The 19410-nt window shown below is 38.8% G+C and overlaps 3 protein-coding genes across 9 annotated transcripts; all 3 read right to left on the minus strand.

Moving 5' to 3' along the window:
• Positions 1-742: 742 nt before the first annotated feature.
• On the minus strand, positions 743-7566 carry oscp1b (organic solute carrier partner 1b). Of its 6 annotated transcripts, none has more exons than XR_004898493.1 (13): positions 7320-7559; positions 6787-6816; positions 5925-6079; positions 5336-5503; positions 4855-4935; positions 4628-4731; positions 3967-4095; positions 3539-3608; positions 3127-3266; positions 2974-2996; positions 1913-2026; positions 1707-1848; positions 743-1636 (listed from the first exon to the last, which is right to left on the minus strand). XR_004898493.1 is itself a non-coding variant. In XM_031289714.2 (12 exons), the coding sequence occupies exons 1-12, from the start codon at positions 7429-7431 to the stop codon at positions 1837-1839; spliced, it is 1179 nt and encodes a 392-aa protein (XP_031145574.1). In that variant the 5' UTR covers positions 7432-7557; the 3' UTR covers positions 743-1836. The 6 variants fall into 6 exon arrangements, 3 of the variants coding, with proteins under 3 accessions (XP_031145574.1, XP_031145583.1, XP_031145603.1); XR_004103426.2 differs by having other exon boundaries at positions 2933-2996; positions 7320-7557; XR_004898492.1 differs by lacking the exon at positions 6787-6816 and having other exon boundaries at positions 2933-2996; positions 7320-7566.
• Positions 7567-8156: 590 nt separating this feature from the next.
• LOC116043174 (cornifelin-like) lies at positions 8157-10200 on the minus strand. 2 transcript variants are annotated; one of them, XM_031289684.2, is made up of 4 exons: positions 9877-10200; positions 9061-9210; positions 8815-8951; positions 8157-8571 (listed from the first exon to the last, which is right to left on the minus strand). In XM_031289684.2, exons 2-4 carry the CDS (start codon positions 9170-9172, stop codon positions 8467-8469), a joined length of 354 nt encoding a protein of 117 aa, XP_031145544.1. In that variant the 5' UTR covers positions 9173-9210; positions 9877-10200; the 3' UTR covers positions 8157-8466. The 2 variants fall into 2 exon arrangements, with proteins under 2 accessions (XP_031145544.1, XP_031145536.1); XM_031289676.2 differs by having other exon boundaries at positions 9061-9213; positions 9876-10200.
• A 1183-nt stretch (positions 10201-11383) lies between these two features.
• On the minus strand, positions 11384-18654 carry mrps15 (mitochondrial ribosomal protein S15). Its single transcript, XM_031289658.2, has 8 exons — positions 18386-18654; positions 13403-13471; positions 13246-13321; positions 13061-13109; positions 12805-12889; positions 12629-12687; positions 11972-12163; positions 11384-11701 (listed from the first exon to the last, which is right to left on the minus strand). The coding sequence occupies exons 1-8, from the start codon at positions 18525-18527 to the stop codon at positions 11600-11602; spliced, it is 774 nt and encodes a 257-aa protein (XP_031145518.1). The 5' UTR covers positions 18528-18654; the 3' UTR covers positions 11384-11599.
• Between the last annotated feature and the right edge of the window lie 756 nt (positions 18655-19410).

Genomic DNA, 19410 nt, shown 5'->3' on the forward strand with positions numbered 1-19410 from the left:
GAAACTGAATCATAACTCATAATGCAAGGTCTGTGAGAGAAATATGTTTTAGTGGCTCTGTTGGCACATTTAGGGAAACTATGGCTGCCTGGACTTTAAAGACTTTTCTTGTTTGTCTCTAATGGGACGCGCAGTTGTCTTTCATGTTATTTTTGAATATGCCACTAAAATAGAATTATCCTGGTAATGAAATATATTAGCAATCTTGCAACTCTTTATTGTGAAATGTTGTTTTCTAGTGAGTTTGGATGACTCAAGTGAACGGTCTTGCATGATGACTGTCATGAGCTTTATGCTTTATGTTTGTTTTGCAGGGTTGTTTTCCTCAGGGCATGTAGTGTTTCTTGCCTCTCCTTTGCCAAGATCATTTGGAAGACCTCACCAGAATCCTCCACCCCCAGATCAATTCAGAGAAATGTCTCAGCATGTTTTGCCTGCATGGTATGCACCATGTTCGTTTGTGTGCGTCTGAGTGTGGTTGGCTGGGGGAGCGCAGACTGTCACAGTCTCCCTTTGGCCCGTCTGCAGGCAGACTGCACACAACTATCTTGCGTACAGATACCTGTTGCTATAGCAATTCTTATTGTAGGTCTGTGCTGGAGGACAGGAGTCTAATTGGGGATTACATTCAAGCATATTGCTTTTAAGGTTCTGGTGTGGTAGTTAAATATGTAAATAAAGATAAATATAACAAATCACACATTTGTTGTTTTACATTTCAGTGAACCCTATGGCAAGTGAATTAATGGAGAAAAACGTCACATTTGTATCACATTTTCTTTTTAAAGACAGCATGACTGCATACTAAAATGCACTGTAGCATTGTGTGGTAATCAGTTTGGACACACCATGTACAGTAGGCTACATGTTGTTAAAAAAGATCAGACAACTCCCCCTACTGTACATCTTTGAAACTACAACAAGCTGTTACAAGGCTCATGCCATTATTAACACTCTATTGCATCAGTAACAAAACCGATGATACAATTTTTTTTCCATCTATTTATTAAAAATCCTACATCGCACATTCAACAATTTAACAACTGTAGCAATATGCACCTTCCTATACACAGAACATTATACATTTAAATAAATAAAGTATGCAATGAACATATTTACATATTAGACATTACTTATATTGCATTGTTCTATACATCATAATAACATACTCATAAATGAGCACATTTCTGGGCCATAGCTTAACACTAGAGACATCACAGGGTAGTGAAAAATGTCTTACAAGTTGCTCTCATACTGTTTAAAGGTAGTACAGTGTGATGCAAGATAAATATATTTCTTACCAAAATAAAGATTTGAGGGAATTTGAATCACATTAGAAAGAGCACTTGGGTTTCCTGCAATTCCCCCATGATATCACAATTTGTTCATCAAAACAGAGCACTGTGTAACATGGAATTATGGACTATAAACAATCAAATCAACTACAACAGAGATGTATTAACATTTAAGATAAATGACATAGTGTAAAATTAAAGGAATGTGTATTTTGTGTACAGCAGCGAAGTCTGACTCTGGTTTTAAAAATGCATCATGACATTATACACACAGATGTTTTGCTATTACCACATACACTAATATACAGTATGCCCACTGTATATTTTGATGCACTGAAACTCTTTGTTCAAGCATACCATTACAGTGTATTACAGCTTAAAGCTTGGCTCACCACATTCCTTGTTGTTAACTATGCAAATGTGCAGTTGGTCATTTGACAACCAATTGAAAAACCTGCTCACATCTTCATTTTAAAAGAAGGTTTTCTGACTGCATGTCAGGTTGCTGCAGTGTATACGCAGCTACAGACAGAAGACTGGTCTACAGTAAAACAGACTGTTGACGATGCATTGTGCCCCACCCCCTGGGCATTTCTTTCAGGGTGACCATGTCACAGCCCGTCCATCATGGCCAGAAGGTCGTCTCCTTTACTGCTGGAGCTGGGAGATTGTTCTCCAGACTCTGTGAACTCTCCCATGATCTTGGCCAGCTCTGCATTGACTTGCTGGTCCTGAAAGACAATGTTATCCACTAATCAGAGTGCCAGAGTGGTCATCACAAAGACTTACGCCCCATTACAGTAAATCCTGTTAGACTGGCAAAGCCTCACATCTCTGATCATTGACTGTAAAAGCCTATCATTAAGATAAGTAACATTTGGCCCCAAGTCAAGATAGCATACTTGTTGTAAGCTGACAGATTGGGCCCGTGCAGACTACAAGATTTTTCCTCCATTTGCCTGTCCCAGACAAACTTCTTAGATTTGAGATAAAAGCCCTCGAGTCGGGCGGTTCTATGATAGGTCCTGCCCACGTCGTGAGCTGTGCCAGACGCTATGTCAGTTTTTGAACATGTTTGATTTCATCACAGCCAAAAACAAATGCGCTTGTAGTTGGGACACCTTCGAGACGAGTCTGAGATGGGAGGACAGCAGTGTCCAATCAGAGGGAAGCAGACAGTCCAAAGCAAAATAAAAATCATAGCTACAAAGAAGGGTGAATCTGGGGACTAGCGTTCGGCAGATTGAGTGGACACAAGAGATGGAGAGGGGGCTTAATGGACTAGCCCCATCAAGCTCCATTACTAGTCGGATATAAAACGGACATCATTTCCGGTGAGTGACTTTTTGTGCGTGTTTGGCGACTACCACGTTATCCGCTCCTGTCACAGATCTCTTAAACTGGAGTAATCTTGAAATCAATCCACCTTGTCTGAGATCACTTGTGTAGTTTTTGCACTCTAACGTCTACATGAGTACAGTCAGGGACAATAAATGTCTTGTGTTTTGAGAAGCACAGCAACTCTGATATTTTCACAGTCTTAGATGACAGATAGCTAAAAGTATGATCAGACTTTTTGTCACTGAATGTGCCTTAACGTTTACATTTTCATTAAACAAATACTGGACTGGCTTTACCTTTGTTGCTTGGATGTTTATAACTCCATATGAAAGGTCACCTGGTCTTGATATTAATGCCTCTCTGTAATAAAAGTCACAATGTTAGTTTTGAGCGATTAAAACAAGTTAAATAGTTTAATTTAAGTAGATGTTTCATTTGATCAAGAGCCATACAACACATTGCCAGTAGACACACAAAAAAGGAGACTCACTCTTCCTCCTCATCGGTATTGAAGAGGTTGACTCGGAAGCCGTTGTCTGCATTTCCTGATTTCGGAACTTCTAGCCCTCCCATTAACTTGGCTAACAGATTAAGCTCCTCTTTGGCCAGAGGGTTGGGAGCAGTGTTGACCTGTTGACACACAATGGCTTGTTTACTTCAGTATATTTGTGCTGAACCTGTTGTTTGCAAGATCCTGCTACTGATGATTATGCACCACGAAGTAGAGTATGGTTCTGGACCAGGGTCGCTTCACCAAATTCCTGCTCACGTTATGTACTGCGAACACCGTAAAGAGTTTAGAAGAGTCTTAAAAATGTAATTTGTGTGCATGAAATTCATAAACATTGAGGCAATTAATAAAATCATTCATGTTTACAGTGCTGACAGTTAAGCGGTTTCACCTTAGTGTGCTGAGCAGAATTTTTAGACGTTCCTGACATGTGCGTTTCCACTGGCCGGCTTACACTGTACCTGGATGAAAAAGAGAGAATGAGCACTTCAATGCAACATAGTGCGGAGGATGATGTGTCTACTCATTCAATAGGTTTTATACTTTTTACTGTCTGTGGGCAGTCCCAGGCATTTAATCATCTTTAGGTTGTTTACACAGTAATGTAATGAAATTATGTGACATCAAACCACATAAGTTTAAACACCTGGGACTCTGAAGCGTCGTCAAGACTACACCATAAAGTTCAGTTACCTTTGACTTAGTACTTCTAAATATCTCATGACCTGGATAACAGAAAATCATCATCAATCCACTGCCATTGCATACATACAGTACCACCAAGTCATGTTATATCTTTTGTACTTTGCAGTGTCTTACATGTTTGTGCCTAGTTTGGTGACCCTGTCTCTAAAAATCTCGAAAGATCCTTCCCGGAGAGCCGCGGTATAGTTTCCTCCATTATTGAACTGCAGCCTGGTCACCTCTTCACCAGTACAGCTAAACATCCTGAAATAACCAGATACAAAAAAAAACAACATATTATGGACAAACATGCTTTCAATCATTTTTGGATGCACAGCAATTTCTTTTGAATTTATTTGCTGTGATGAAAGGAGTTCCCTTATGTGGAACCCTTAAGACCTCTGTTGCTTTGAATACTTTAACACCGTTGAAGCTCTGATGTTCTACATGTGAGCTTGTTTCCTCAATGTATTAAATGTTTCACTGTGCACATACAATCCGTGAGTAATTTCATCCAAGCTCAACATACAACGCATCTAAAATTAGAATGTAAATGCTTCAACAAAACCTCTGTAATGCTATTAGCTACAGATAGGCCTACTTAACTTAAGATTACAGTGTCTGTGTAAGATCAGCAAGCATATGAAAGACAAAAAGGCAAACATTAAAGATCATTCAAAGGACCAAAGGTATGTTTTAATATCCAAGCCACTTTTTGTTAATTTCAGTCATGTCCATCATTCTTTAAAGTGAAGATTGTCTGGGTCTGAGTGAAAACAGCTGTATACAGTGTTACCTTATCAAGCCAGGGACTTGTGTTCCATAAGGCACAGGACCACTGGTGGGAAGCACAAAGCGCCCATTGGAGTTCTGCACTTTATCCTTGAGGAAAATAGACACCTGGCATAGAGGAAAACATAGCAACAGGCTTGTGAGGAAAATAAAACACAAAACAAAAGAGAATATAATATTATTGAGTCTATTCTCTCTCCGTGATTTAATTTGCCAACATAATGCACTTACTCTTATATGCATGTCTTGGAAGAAGATAAGGAGAGTTTGTCTGATCAGCTGGAATTCCCCACTACACAAGGTTGTATACATCTAAAAATCAAAATTGAAAAATTACTTGGAAAAAAAAACAATGAAAAATTTAACTACACACGGAATGTATATACATTTTTCCTTTATTCATGTTAAACATTATCCCATTTAACCTAACCATACAATAACAAGCAATGTTAAACAACTGTTGCTTCTGACACTTGACAGAATGTGTGCCGTCATATTGTAGCTCAATGTATGTGATGATAATCCAAATGGTTTGTAATTATCACAGCATAGTGTACTACCATCACTGACCACAGTGAATCAGGAAAGAAGTTCAAATAAGTCACTGCTTCTATTAAATGTTAATGTATACAACAAGCCATGTATAATGTCGCTACCCACTCTAGTCCATAACAAATGTGAGGAGAGTAGAGAGTAGTCACACATGCCATACCTCTATGAGCTGTTGGTACGTTTCATCAACTTGGCTGAGAATGCTGGGAGTGTCTTTCACAAAGTCTTTGATTGCATCCATGTGGTTAAAGGAGATGAGTAGGATGTCCTTAGGTCGAGGACAGAGAAGCACCTGGTACTTGAAAGCCATGGTCATCAAGTCATAGAGCTGTGAAGAGGGACACACATGCAAAGGAAAATAAAATCAACTGCTATTGTTGTATAATAAACAGCAGAGGGAGACACATACAGCAACATACCGTGTTTGTGATATGAATCGCTCTATACTTGAGAATTACTGATAAATGAGCCAATATGTACGTGTTATATAGCTATAAAGCATTGATTGATGTGTAGATGTTTCTAATGTGGCTCTGAAGCAGGCTTGACTAATCTAGCAGTCTGTATACTGAGGAAGCTGTAACACAAACTGGCATCACTGTGCAGTTGATGAGAGAATGTGATTAATGTAATGTATGGAAAAGCCTTGTGTGCTGAAGTGAAAAGCAACAGAATAATTCAACATGCGCATGATACAACACAGTATACAGCTGTACAGGAGGGCTACATCAGTATACATGAGGACTTACCTTGTCCATGCTAGCTTGATTGAGTCTCATTATTGAGGCGTGGGCCAGCCTGTCGAACACAGTCCGCAGGGCCTTTTTGGAGTAAAGCTCCTGTGGCTTGAAAAGCTCTTCTAGGAACTTTTTGTTGAACATGGTGGTGATGATGTCATTCATAACTAGTCAAGCAAACAGTACAACAGAAAAGTCTCCAAATAGTTAAAAGAGGTTAGACAAATATACTTTCCACACTGTAGGCTCAGAAGCAGGCAGCAGTCTATACTATACTGTATGTTGGCCAAAACCATTTCATCCTATATCCAAACGGCACTAATCAAGCAGCAGCGTGGAAAGCCATCAGCATATGTCTTACTTGGTAGCAGGACAATTGCCAGGTAGGACATTTATCATTTGCTGTGATTACTTCCATCAATTACTGTTGCAATTGGCAGAAGTGATCACAATCACTATTGTGACTGTAAGAAGTCATACCTATAGTTACCATAGGGTAACTTCACTTTTTGTCCAAATATTTGACAAGCTTTTTATTGGCTCAAGAGTGAGGCAAATAATTTCTTAACACAGTAAGGCTATGTAGTATTTTCTGTAATGCTACTTACCCATAAGAAAGCCAAAGTTGTGAAAAATTAAAAACTGTTCTCAGAGCAGAGATAGACAGTGTGGTGACCCCAGATAAGCTTCTTGATATATGCAGAATAAAGTGTAATGCAACAGTTTTTTTTTTTTTTTTAGGTAAGAGACAATTCTATGTAGTGATCTTATGTTACCTTATGGCATATAGCCATGTAGCGGAGCAAAGAGCTATAGCAGACAGAGAGCTACTAATGCATCAGTGCATGATAATGCTGAAGCTCTGTAATAATACCTCTCCTTCTGTCATCCTCTATCCAGCCAGCTATTGTGGAAACGTTATGATTTAAAAAGGAGATAAATGAAATGATGTTCTGAAAACCAGATTGTTGAATGGCAAATGACTCAAAGCTTGACCAACGTTGTTACATAGATATAAAACAACAACAGATGTTTTATTATCTATGGTTGAATACTAACGTTACATTTGAATGATACAATTCTATATAGTTGAACAAGAGCAGTTTCTCATTATTTACTGACAAGCATTGGGAATTAGCTAAAAATTGAGATAATTAGTGTCCCATGCAACAGCAACTCCATTATGATTTTATCAAAATATGCGAGTTTACAAAAGACAACCAGTTGAGTCATTAATGTTAACTCTTAACTTGGCTCTGTAGTGACATTCTATGAATCGCCGAAACATATTCTAAATTCACAAACTAGTAAACGGACAAACCGACTGAAAGTCATGTGCAGTTATCGCAGTTACTGCAGGGTGACATTTGTGTTGTCATCTGGATAGCTGCTAAACTAGCTAGCTACCTTTCTTGGCTTTGTCAGCAGGGATATTCTGAGCACGAAGCCGCTGGTCCAGGATGTACAGCATTTCACCGCCGAGGTTGATGAATAGCAGAGGCAGAGTTCTTGAAGACATGATGGTATTTGGACGGTTGAATGTCTCCAGAAAACGTAGGCAGCTAGCTAGCGATTGTAGCTCGAATGCTTGCTCGTTGGGGGGTCTGTCTGTTTGGTAAAGCCTCTTCTTGGTTGCCAGGCCACGAAGCAAACAGCCAATCAGCGCGTTGTGCGTTATGACGTACCAGAAAGGGGAGGAGTCAGGCGCGTACGAAACTTTCATTTCAGCCTGACTTTGTGCCCCAGTGCACATGCAATTTAATCCAATTGTTCCAAATGAGACTTTAATATTAAAAATAAAGGTACAAACTCAATTAATTTACCCATTGTGTTTACATCATGTCCAAATAAATCCTGCACCAGTATTATTAGTGTAAGTGGCTCCAACCCAGATGAATATTTTTTTCTGACTTTGCTTGATAGGTCTGGCAATGTTAGACTAGTTATTGTGATATACTGAATACATTTAGCTATACAAGCTTATAAAATACTTATGATAAAAACAAATAAGGAAATTACTCTGTGGTTGAAATGCTCACAACTGATGTCCACACTAAGACGTGTGATCAAGTGTCTCAAGTAAAGACATTATTTTAAAGGAGTCATGGTCACAAGCCACAGGGAACCACTGGTTTAAGAAAGGGTTTATATCACCAAAATAACCCACACAAGACATGTTTTGTCAGAGCACCATGTGGATCATCACGTCAAAATGTCCTACATTAAAAGGTAAATTAAATACCATTAAACAATCTATTTTTTTATTGACAATGTTGTACAAAATGGCTCATGCTTAAATGTAATTAATCATGTTGTAAGAGTTTGAAAAATGCAGTTTATTTACAGTAATGCAGATCAGTACTATGACTTTGTCAAACTGGTACATATAAGGTTACAGGTAAAATATAACATTTAATACACTGAATTGCATAATTAATAAGTTGCTCATTCTTTGTTGTCTGCACGAAAGCTAGGCCTGCTACAGGAATTAACAAATTACTTCCACAATAGCTGGACATCATCAACAAACCAGACCAGAATCCTTTATGCCTTCTTAAGATGAAATGTCTCCATTTCTGATGCGTATTTCTCGCGCCATCCTGCACATCTCACACAATCCGCAGAAAAAGGTCATCAAGGCATCATTGGTTATGGTTCCCTGTGGTTAAAAAGATTGCAACTAAATCACAACAGGGAACACCAACCCTCTATGAGGAAATGTACCGCAGTTCAGGTTTCTCAATTGCAAAGAAAAACCAACATTTCCTATGTTTGTGAAATCTGTCTTTTCGTGAGAGCCAGGTTATTAAAAAGCCTGTATAAGACTTACGGAACCACCCAAAACACCAGCATTGGTCTTTCAGCGAATCTGGAATATACAATAATTATATTTGTAACTTACCTGAATACCATAAGTCAGTCTCATGTGAGTCCTAATGGCTGTGGAACCTCCTGGCACACAACCCAAGCAGCAGTTTTCTCCATACTTATTTGCTGTGTAGCAGCTCAATACAAGTGGACAGCAGCAACCAAGAGCACCTGCACAACAGAAGTGTATTTCATTGTCAATATTTGTAAGATAAAAAGCATGAAAACGTGCCTCTACGGACAAAAATTATAAAATTGAAGCATCTTGAATGGTACTCACAGACAAACAAGTCACTGCAGCAGGAGCACAGGCCCGTGCTCCACTCTCCTGTTTGGACATTTGTCCCATAGCTGCCTGCACCTGGTTGATGGGTGACCACTGGGTTCGACATTTTTGGATTACTGGATCTGCTTCTTGCTTTTGATTCAGCTGTTAGCACAGGAATGGAGCAAAGGTGCAGTTTGTTGCAGGGGAAATGACCTACATCAATCTTTCCATGTGCCACAATTGTTTTCACATTTGTACATATGTACTAACATGTGATGCAATTCATTTCCAGAGTATAAAATGTCATAGTTTGACTTTTCATAGAATAATTTTGAGGGCTAGGTAAATGTATTCAAGTGCTTTCCATTAGAGAATAACTCTAAGACAGAATTCATGTGTTATTCATACTCTACAGCTCATCACCATTCATGAATCCCCCGCAAAGCATGTAATGTATCAACAAACGTTTTACAGACTTCTTCCTTAACACAGAACAAGACACTTAGCTTTTGTGATTTTGTGCAAAGCTTTTGTGAAATACACTCAAAAATATTTATAAAAAAAATCCTCAGTTTGTAAAAAAAAAAAACTCAGTTATTAATGTTGTTCAGAAAATATTTTTGTTTCGGAATTGAGTTTCAAATTTGAAAGACCTGACTTGAAAAATTGCTAAAACATTTCAATATTATTTTGAAATGTTACTCAACCTGAAGTACAAACGAAATGTCAAAAAGAGTTTATTGTGAAGGCACAACTTTTAAAGAACAACATATGATATAAAATAAATAAAATATAAAAATAGAGAGAGGAAAAGGAGATGCCACTTACCAGAAGAGTCTGTAAGTGTACACTCCTCCTGATCAAACTGACAAACTGCGCACCACACAGGAAGCTGTGACGAGCTTGAGCTGTGAAATGCTGGTTGGCCAACAAACTGCTGTTTCTGAAAATGACAAAGATCTGTGGTTATTGACTGACAAACTCAGACTATTAACGAGAACTGCTCGTTTGCTTTGAGGCTGATAGCGGGTATAATCACAAACAGCTACAGATCACTGGAACACGTATGTTAGGAAGCGAAGCCTTCAAATTGAATGGTTTTCCAATCTCACATTAGATCAGCAAAGTATAGAGAATTCACGCAGTTGTCGGAACTGTTTAGAACATGCTTTCATATAACACCCACAAATGCATCATGTCCCTGTTAGCTTGAGGTTTTAACCAACCAACACATACTATGTCACCACTGCAGTTTGCAAAAAGAAGGCAATACAATACAGTACAGTACAGTACAATATTACATTCAGCTGCAAAAACTTGCTTTCTTATTGACTAAAACCCCTGAGGGAATCAAACATGTTCATATGGATGTCACTGGTATATTATTTGTTAGAATTTCACAACTAAGGGGTGAAATAACTTGATATGGACTATTCATGGCAACATTTGATATACTTACAGAGCAATCATAAAGTAATGATGCTGACATCTCGGAAATTCATTGTTTTATCAGTATATTGATTGTGAACCATGACTAAGTGGTTAATTCCTTGGGGCATTGTTTGATGTGTTGTATTGGATCACATTACAGTAAGATAATTTTGGTATTTGGACAAAATATGAGACATGCTGCAAGATAAAGCAGCAACCAGATATTACCAGCTTGATCAACACCTCTTTGGCAGTCAACAAAGAAATGTGACATTTTCAGCTTCTTAAATGTCTTATTTATTGCAGCAATTTTGTAGTGGTGTTATCATATTGTACAGGTGGTCATGTTATTTTTCCTAGCTCATGTATTAAGACTACGTTTTCTCAGCGAACACTTGACCTGAAGCCCATCAGTGTAAGGTGAATCATATTGTAATGTCACCAGATGCTCTTAAAGACACTAAAGGTGTTGGCATAATGTGAAGTCAAAAATCAGCACAAATCCTGCTGAAAAATGTCAAACCAGTACCAAAACTGTGAAGAGTACTGATATTGTGATTGCTTATTAGTTACCATTATGCATAATTTGTTGTAGACATATCTAAGTCCTTTATTAGTTTTATAAATGATGAAACAGGAATGTTGGCAGCTGATGGAAAAATGTTAGTTCTGAAGTGCATGGCCAGAGGTGCAACAAAGTAGACATGTTCAACCCATAGAGAGCAACGCAGCAGTAGTTTTCTGCAACCTGCAGGCTATAGTAGAAAATACAGGAAAATAGAATTTTTCTGGTTTGATATCAGTGGTCGCCTAACTTGTTTTGTGCAGATAAATCTAATATAAAACACATATAATTGAGAGTCATATATTTCAGTACAAATACATTTCCATAGTAGAAGACATATACATTTGAAGACACCATTTTGGGACATTTTATTTCCATTAACTTCAACATCACCATAAAGGCAAAAGCAAATAACATTGTATAATGGTAACACGTGAAAAATGGAGCTATTTATCCAAATGTCACGTTTTTGAAGGTGAAAAATGAAAGCTGTTGGTTAAGACAAGCATTTAGAATCAATTGTTGTAATATACAGAATATTGTCTTTTATTGGGTCTAAACAGCTCTTGTCTTGGCTGCCTCTGTGTCTGTAGAGGCTAAACTTTGCTTCATCTTCAGCCTCTGCTCTGCTCTCTGCTTCTGGACTTCCTTGAAGACCTGTGAAGAGACACACATGCCCAAGTGTCAGTGGAGGCACAAAATAACACCTTCAACATGTTAGTAAGTTAGATGAGTGTACATATCACACCTACAGAAAGCTTGAGTGACACTCTCAGACACAATATGCACTTTGGTTTCACTTGTGTGGAAGTAAAGTTAAGGGTGTAAAGTCTAGATATTAATCTCCAATTGAAACCATTATTATACACTCCAAATGAAAAAAAACAAACAGATGTTAACAGAATAATAAGGTCATTTGTTTGCTACCTTAATGCAGAAGGCCTTCTTGGCCAGCCAGCGGCGAGTGGCCCGTCTGTAGTACTCTGGAGGGAAGGTGTACGTGATGCCTAGCTGCTCGCACACTTTCTCAAAGGTATCGTAGCTAACCAACCTCAGGTTTTTCAAAAGCTTTTTCCTTCGGTCGATAGCCATGAGCATCCGCCTCTTGTTAGCTTTGTCCTGGAATGAAATAACACATAAAAGAATGGGGTTGGAGTAGATGTGATTCAAAATGGGGACACCAATTGAAGCTCAGTTTATACACTCATCAGCTTATGGGGAGATACTTAATTACAAATGCAACTGAGAAGCAGTTCAACGGTTACAACATCTATACCCCTTCTGTGTCAATTTCAACAGCAATGTTTAACGTAAGATTTAATGTGGAAATTTCCAACCATGACCGTGCTAGGTATGTTCTTATTTAATGTGGGGGAGTACACAGGATATCCTGTAGCACAGGCGTGTCACACACCAGATGAAGGCAGAGAGGAAATGTGGAAAGACGTATTAATACAAAAAGTTCTAGTGGTGCAAGTCAAGTGACCTATGATGTGCTACGTCATCTAAGACGAGCCTTCCTGTTTAGCGTGCGAGAGAGAAAAAAGGATGCTAAAATGATGCTGATTCTACTCCTTCACTCACCTTGTGATGTTTTTGCAAGTGCTCCTGATAGTTTCGGATTCTCGCAGTCAAAATAGCCACTGAGGGAAAAGACATTAAAAGGGGGACTGAAATCAGTGTACAGTTAAAATACGCAATATACTATGTTAGCCTTTCAGTGAAAATGCCATGTACAACGTTGAAGAGACACGACTCACCCTGGACTCCCACTGAGCTGCGGTCATTCTCATCCTTTTGGACCTTAGCAATCAGCTGTTCCTTTTTCAGCTGTAGCTTTTCCCTCTGAAGACATGAACACAGATTATTAAACTACCCGTTTATGACTCTACTTTCTGAAAGTGGCATGTCGGTGTACTTTTCAAGAAACATAATCATTATCATCAAAAATATCGTAAAAAACACGAAAGCAGAGTAAAACGTGACGAGGCGATCTGTCGGGACATGAGCACTCACATGGCTGGCCAACTCCAACGACAGAAGTCTTTTGACAAGATCATCAGTCCTATTGACAGAAAATACACTCGTGTTAGAAGAAATATAACCATAATAAATATATGAATGCAGATTTATAATGAATTGTGAATATACATTTTATTTGTACTCATTTCATGCAAGTTACGGTATAAATGTATGTTTACGTTTGAGCGAGGGGCACAGCAGTGTAGTCCATCTTCAGCATTGTTGGAGGAAGATCACTGAGCTGGCTCTCAGGGCCTGGAAGAAGAAAAGTGTTTGGATGAAAAGCGAGCATTTCAAAATGTTAATACATGATGTGGGGACAACGCAGCCTCATACCTGTCTTTTTTTTCTTTGCAGCCCGGGCATAATGTCTCACTGGTGGTGGGACAGCAAAGCTACCTGCAACTGAGAGAGAGAGAGAGAGAGAGACAGAGAGTGAGTGGAGAGGATAATGAAAACACCAAAAGTAAAAACAACCTAGACAAAGGGATAGCTAATTTGAGCTCAGAAGTGGTCTAACAGTTGGGGCCTGAAGAATAGGTGAATTACTAACAAAACTTGTGGTCCAATGATGCAAGACAAAAGGAAAACATGACGTATGCCACAACAAACTCAAGGCTCAGAAAAGAATCAGTGGTTGCCAGTCAACGCTGACTGGAAACTTCACAGAATACTAAAGTTACTACAGAAGTGAATCACGACAACTGTGACACAGTGTTAACAAGAACGCATGTTGTGACCTTCACAAAGCTGGTTTGTATGTCAAGAATTCTACAAAGTAATCTTGTATGCACAAAGACACGTCATATAGAGCACAAAAGCTGGAAGCTGATCATCTCAATACAGTAACATGGTCTGATCATAGGCCTTAACCATTTTAAAAACAAACTTTATATTTATATACAACCAAAGATAGCATCACTGCTCAATTTCTATTACATGTTGTTAAAGTGCTCATATTATGCTCATTTTCAGGTTCATAATTGTATTTAGAGGTTGTACCAGAATAGGTTTACGTGGTTTAATTTTCAAAAAACACCATATATTTGTTGTACTACACATTGCTGCAGCTCCTCTTTTCACCCTGTGTGTTGAGCTTTCCGTTTTAGCTACAGAGTGAGGCATCACACTTCTATTCCATCTTTGTTGGGAGTCGCACATGCGCAATACCTAGTAGGGATCGACTGATATGGATGTCCTTTGTCAACACAATTAAATAATTTAAGAAAACAATAAACCTGAAAAGTAGCCATTGAAATAAAGTGCTTGATTTGTAATTTAAGACTGCCATGGTGCTAGTGGTGGAGGGGCAGTGCATGGTCTGCACGGGAACTGCAGCATCTCCAGCAACACAGAGCTGCCTGTGGACGCCTGTCTGTAAATAATGCCGGGTAAAAAATATCGGCAAACGCAGCAGCCGTGTCTCGGCTGATGCCGATACATGTAAAAACGCAAATATCGGCCCGATATATCGGCCAGCCGATAAAATCGGTCTGTCACTAGTACCTAGGTAAGGACGACAAGCCAGTTAGAAGCAGAGTATGAGGGAGTGCCATGCTAGCAGCTAGGCGAGTATTATAACGTGTGTTATAATGTGTGTGTTATAATTGTTACAAAGTGACGCACATTCGTCATGGAAGTAAAGGCTGGACTACAATAGAGCTGTTTGGAGCAGTTTGTGAACAGTGTTTTCTGTTGGAGATGGGGTGGACTTTGGGCTTTTTCACTTTGTAAACCTAACATGCACAAAAAAGATATAGAACACAATAAAGGAAAGGGAAAAAGCCAAAAAGCACTTATATGAGCACTTTAAAAAAGCGGTGAATCTGTAATGATGCTGACTGACATCTTTTTATTAGGTCCGATGAGTCTGTTGATATACAGTATAATAGCCAAGAAATATAGGCAAATATATAGGTCATTTACTGGACCTAGACCACAGAGGCCTATATTCCAAGCTATAACTGGCCTTTTGTAGATTGCCCACCTCCTACACCATCAAAGAACCTGAGGCTATCCTCAATGGGACATCATTGTAAGTAGATTTAATAATTTAACTCTGATTGGAAGTAAGATCTGGGTGGTCCTTTTGTCACTCCTGCATTTGAAGAAAACTGTCTGCTAGTGAATTTTTATTCGCAGCATGCCACTTAGCATGAAAAGGGATTCTGTCTCCATTGCTGCATGTAAAGCATTTCTATTCGGTTTGTGTTCTGTGAGAGTAAAGTTGCAGGATGATGATGCAACTGATCCACAAGTTTAAGATGCGTGATTTGAAGAGCGCAACCGAGATAATCGGTGCAACACGACTGTCCCACAGCCAAGATAAAACAGAACTATGCACATATCAGATACTGATACATATCATCAAAAAACCAAATTATGTCATTTCCTCAAAACACTGTTGCTTCATCCCTACAGAAATCCAGACACATGTACAACTAACATGATGGTGCACTGCAGCTGCTCTGGTTTCTCAGTGCTCTTAGCACATTAGAACAATTTACAACAAGTTTTCTTGCCGGTAAACATTATTTAAAGTTGCAAGGAAAATGATTCCCTACTTTTCTTTCAAGCTACTTTTTATTTCTTACAATACTGTCAGCGATTTAATTTCTATCAAGACAGTACTGCTAATGTTTTTTTTTTTTTTTTTTTTCCCCTCTTAGACTAGCAACCGTATACCCAACCAAATGAATTATGATGTTGGGTTAAAAACAATGTCATCAAGTTGAGGAGTGATCAAGATGCCAACTTGTTGCTCGGTGGGCCTGTTAATCAAGGTATGGTACGTCTGTGACTGTCAGCGAGCCAAAATTAAGATGCAACAGCATGAAAACGAGTGATCACATTCATAATAAGAATAAAGGGGAAATGAAAATAGAGCTGGTCGATATGATCATGATGAAGCAAGATGGCGCATCAGATTAAACAGACAGCCATACACACATACACTATTGGGTTAAGATTATTTTTTGACCTATTTAAAACCGCATATGTCCTTACATATTTAAACACTTTTGTTAGTTATTGCTGCTGTAGCGCCACCATCAGAACTATAAACCCACAAAGCCAGTTGAGGCAGTTAAACATACTGTAGTACTGGACCTATGTGCAAAGTTTGGTGAATATCCATGCATTGGAAGGCAGATTTCATGGTAGGAAGAAGAATAAAAAGAAGAATATCTGCAAATCCAAGAGGGACAGGTGTGCAACACTGCCCGGTCCCTAAATGTCAAACAATAATTTGGTGCCCCCCCTCCCTGCAGTAACTCTGAGGACCCCCTGATCTCAGACCTAACTCATTTGAAAGCTAGTTAGTCTGAAGGTTAGCTTTAGTGAATCCACTTCCCTTGTTACTGTTCTAATTCCTTTCTAGAATATATTTGGTGTTGCATTGTGTAAAGCATTTTGAATTGCCTTGTTGCTGAAATTTGCTATACAAAAAAAGCTGCCTTGCCTTTGCATGCTACGTAGAGGTATTTCTAATACTTAGTCTACCTACCCTCACCGAAATGAAAGTAGACTAAATATTACACCTACTTTTGGCTAGGTCAGGTGTATGAAATAAATGGGCAACTTAGGGTAAATATAAGTACTCCAATCATGTATTTTTAAAGGATTGTTTTCTAAGCTAGCGTGTAAAACACTAATGGACTTTATTTAATTATTCTGACCTGTTGTGATGTCATAGTTCTGTCTCAAAAGCATTGGCTGTTTGTTGTTGTTGTTGTTTACTAACGTTACAAGTACATAGGTAAAGACTCAAAATTGACATTCTGTGATAGAAATCCACAATAATTAATGTTCCCAAATGAAATTCATTATTAAGCGTCTTCCACAACTGCAGATTTTTGTCAGTTGTTCCCACTAGTGGTGCAAGACATAAGGAAAATATCTAATTGCGATTATTTGGCTGATATTGCAATGTGATTCACGATATTGGAGGGAATGATCATTTTTGTACCATTATTCTCATTGAAAAACATTAAAATTAGAAAAAAATTGCTAAAGATCTTACTTTTTAAAAATCTGTAGGATAGGACTTGTAGGCCAGGACGTCTCTGCAGCACCACAATACTTTATTCAGAATGGTTTGACACATATTTCGCCTTTGACAAATATTGCGCCCCCCCCCCCTGCAATTTGGATATTGCACTAGTCCATACTGGGATTTCGATTAAATTGCAATTAATTGTGGAGCCCTAGTGCCCACTTCTGACCGTGGTGAAGTTGGTTTTATATTGGGAAAAATCTATTGCGGCTTGCCATTTTGACCTATTCATGTCAAACCACTTTTGGTGAACTCAGCTAACTCCCCTACACATTGCACGAAGCTTCTTCTCTCAAAAAACCCATACTTTAATTTTATAGAATTTTTATTAGACAAAAATTGCGCAAATTACGCACAAATAAATTTGTGTAGGTAACTATTAAAAAACACCAACTTTGACATATCTCAACCAAAATAAATGCTACCAACACGAAACTTTAGATCCTAGTTTGCCATGACCCTCTGGGGGTCCCCCACACATTTAAAGAAGATCGGCCATTAAGGGGCGCTGTAGCCAACGTAGACCAGTTTCGGCCCTTCTACTCAATCAATGTTAACGGGATATTTGCAACGGCAACGTACCACAGACCTTGCGGCTCACACCTGTCGATATTTACTGACGTTTGCCTCCTCACCATTACGCTTTGGGTCCCACTTTCGCGCGCTCCCTCACAATAAATACCTAGAACTGCAAGCAGTTATGACAGGGTCGTGAGTAGCCCCCGACGACCCTGTCATAACTGATTGCAGTTCTAGTTATTTATTCACACAGTGTACATTGAAACAATTCTTCTGGAACATGTACCATTCCGGTTGCTGGAGTGCAGAGATCTTGGAACCATCTTCTGCATGAGTCAAATTGGGTCTACAAAGATAAAATAAAATAATAAAAAAATATTTAAAAAAATCAAAGGATGTTTTTTTTTTTTTTGAAAAAAAGTATCTTTGTACAATGTGTAGGGGAGTTAGCTGAGTTCACCAAAAGTGGTTTGACATGAATAGGTCAAAAGGTCAAGCCATTATAGATTTTTCTAACGTGTCGAATATCCAATGTCCAATATAAAACCAACTTTACCACGGTCCACTTCTGTTGGTGTTAGCATACTAACGTTACTAACTAACGATGCTCTAGTTAGGTAACTGTTTTTGATAGACGGGCAGTGTTCGGCACTGTAAACAGCCAAGTTTAATTAAATGCATTAGCCAGCGATCTTCTAAACACATCTAGTCAGCTCCTTTAGGTTCTTCCTATCGTTTACACTTACCACAGCAGACTCTCGGTCCTGATAGTAACGCCGAGCTGCATGTCCAGGGTTTCGCTGACAGAGCAGAGCACAGAGCGCCGCTTTCTCGCAAAACACCAACTGACGTTTTCAGAACAGTTCGCAGAGCTATGTTTGTGAACATGTTTGTCAGGATAGCTCACAAGGTAGATAATAAACTCCCCAGAAATGATGAAAATGTGACTGCTAATCACACTCGACCCCTATGTGAGGCTCGCCATTTTGACTAGACCAAACTAGCTGAGTGATGATGTTTTTTTTTTTGGTTTTTTTTTCTTTCTAGGCTATGCTAACAATCTTAGAAGACATCGATACGACAAAATGTGTTTCTCTCATGAAAAACAAACAAATGAAATACAAAAGTTAACCGAGCTTGGGAGTCTTTTTGTTCATGAGTATTTTACAGGGTGAGGCCATATGAGAGAGCTCCTCTCAGATGAGTCTGCTGCCTGCCAGGAGTGACATGTTGCTACACTAGAAGAGTCAGAGGACGTGGGAGATGTGAACAATTGCTGTGTGGAAGAGTGTAAAGAAAAGAAGAGCAAGCAAAGTGCTACACTGTTAGGGAAACCACTATGCGGGGTCAGCACAGTGTCCAAAGAATATAAAGGAAATGAAAGTGAATAAGGTCAGAAAAGTAAAGGAATTGTCATATGCTAAAGCACTCTGTGGCTATAGCATATGACAACTTTTTTGACCTTGTTCATTTTCATTTCCTTTGGACGCTGTGCTGACCTTGCATGGTAATTTCCCATGTTTATATTGTGATTTCCCTCAGAGAAAAATAAGGAAATGGTGCAGAGCAGGAAAGAGATGGAGCTGATCAGAAAATCTTCATGGATTAAAAAAAAGGGGTTGAGGCATTAATTTCCATTGTTTAAATTGTCCTGTCTAGATACAGGGAAAATCAGAAAGAAACAAGATGGTGCTGGACGCTGCCAGGAGAGTTCCTAACATTGTGGACATATCTGGTGAAGACCAGATACTACACCAATGGGGGGATTTAG

The sequence above is a fragment of the Sander lucioperca genome, chromosome 10 (genome assembly GCF_008315115.2).
Source record: "Sander lucioperca isolate FBNREF2018 chromosome 10, SLUC_FBN_1.2, whole genome shotgun sequence".
Lineage (NCBI taxonomy): Eukaryota > Metazoa > Chordata > Actinopteri > Perciformes > Percidae > Sander > Sander lucioperca.

Coding starts and splice junctions, on each gene's coding strand:
- LOC116043174 (XM_031289684.2), bottom strand. CDS start 9,172: ATGTCGAACCCAGTGGTCACCCATCAACCAGGTGCAGGCAGCTATGGG. Junction 8,952..9,060: donor CTGCAGTGACTTGTTTGTCT/GTGAGTACCATT, acceptor TCTGTTGTGCAG/GTGCTCTTGGTTGCTGCTGT. Junction 8,572..8,814: donor GACTGACTTATGGTATTCAG/GTAAGTTACAAA, acceptor TTTTAACCACAG/GGAACCATAACCAATGATGC.
- oscp1b (XM_031289714.2), bottom strand. CDS start 7,431: ATGTCTTCAAGAACTCTGCCTCTGCTATTCATCAACCTCGGCGGTGAA. Junction 4,096..4,627: donor CAAGTCCCTGGCTTGATAAG/GTAACACTGTAT, acceptor TGGTTATTTCAG/GATGTTTAGCTGTACTGGTG. Junction 2,027..2,932: donor TAAACATCCAAGCAACAAAG/GTAAAGCCAGTC, acceptor ATTGTCTTTCAG/GACCAGCAAGTCAATGCAGA.
- mrps15 (XM_031289658.2), bottom strand. CDS start 18,527: ATGTTCACAAACATAGCTCTGCGAACTGTTCTGAAAACGTCAGTTGGT. Junction 12,164..12,628: donor ACTTGCAAAAACATCACAAG/GTGAGTGAAGGA, acceptor ATTTCATTCCAG/GACAAAGCTAACAAGAGGCG. Junction 11,702..11,971: donor AGAAGGCCTTCTGCATTAAG/GTAGCAAACAAA, acceptor GTCTCTTCACAG/GTCTTCAAGGAAGTCCAGAA.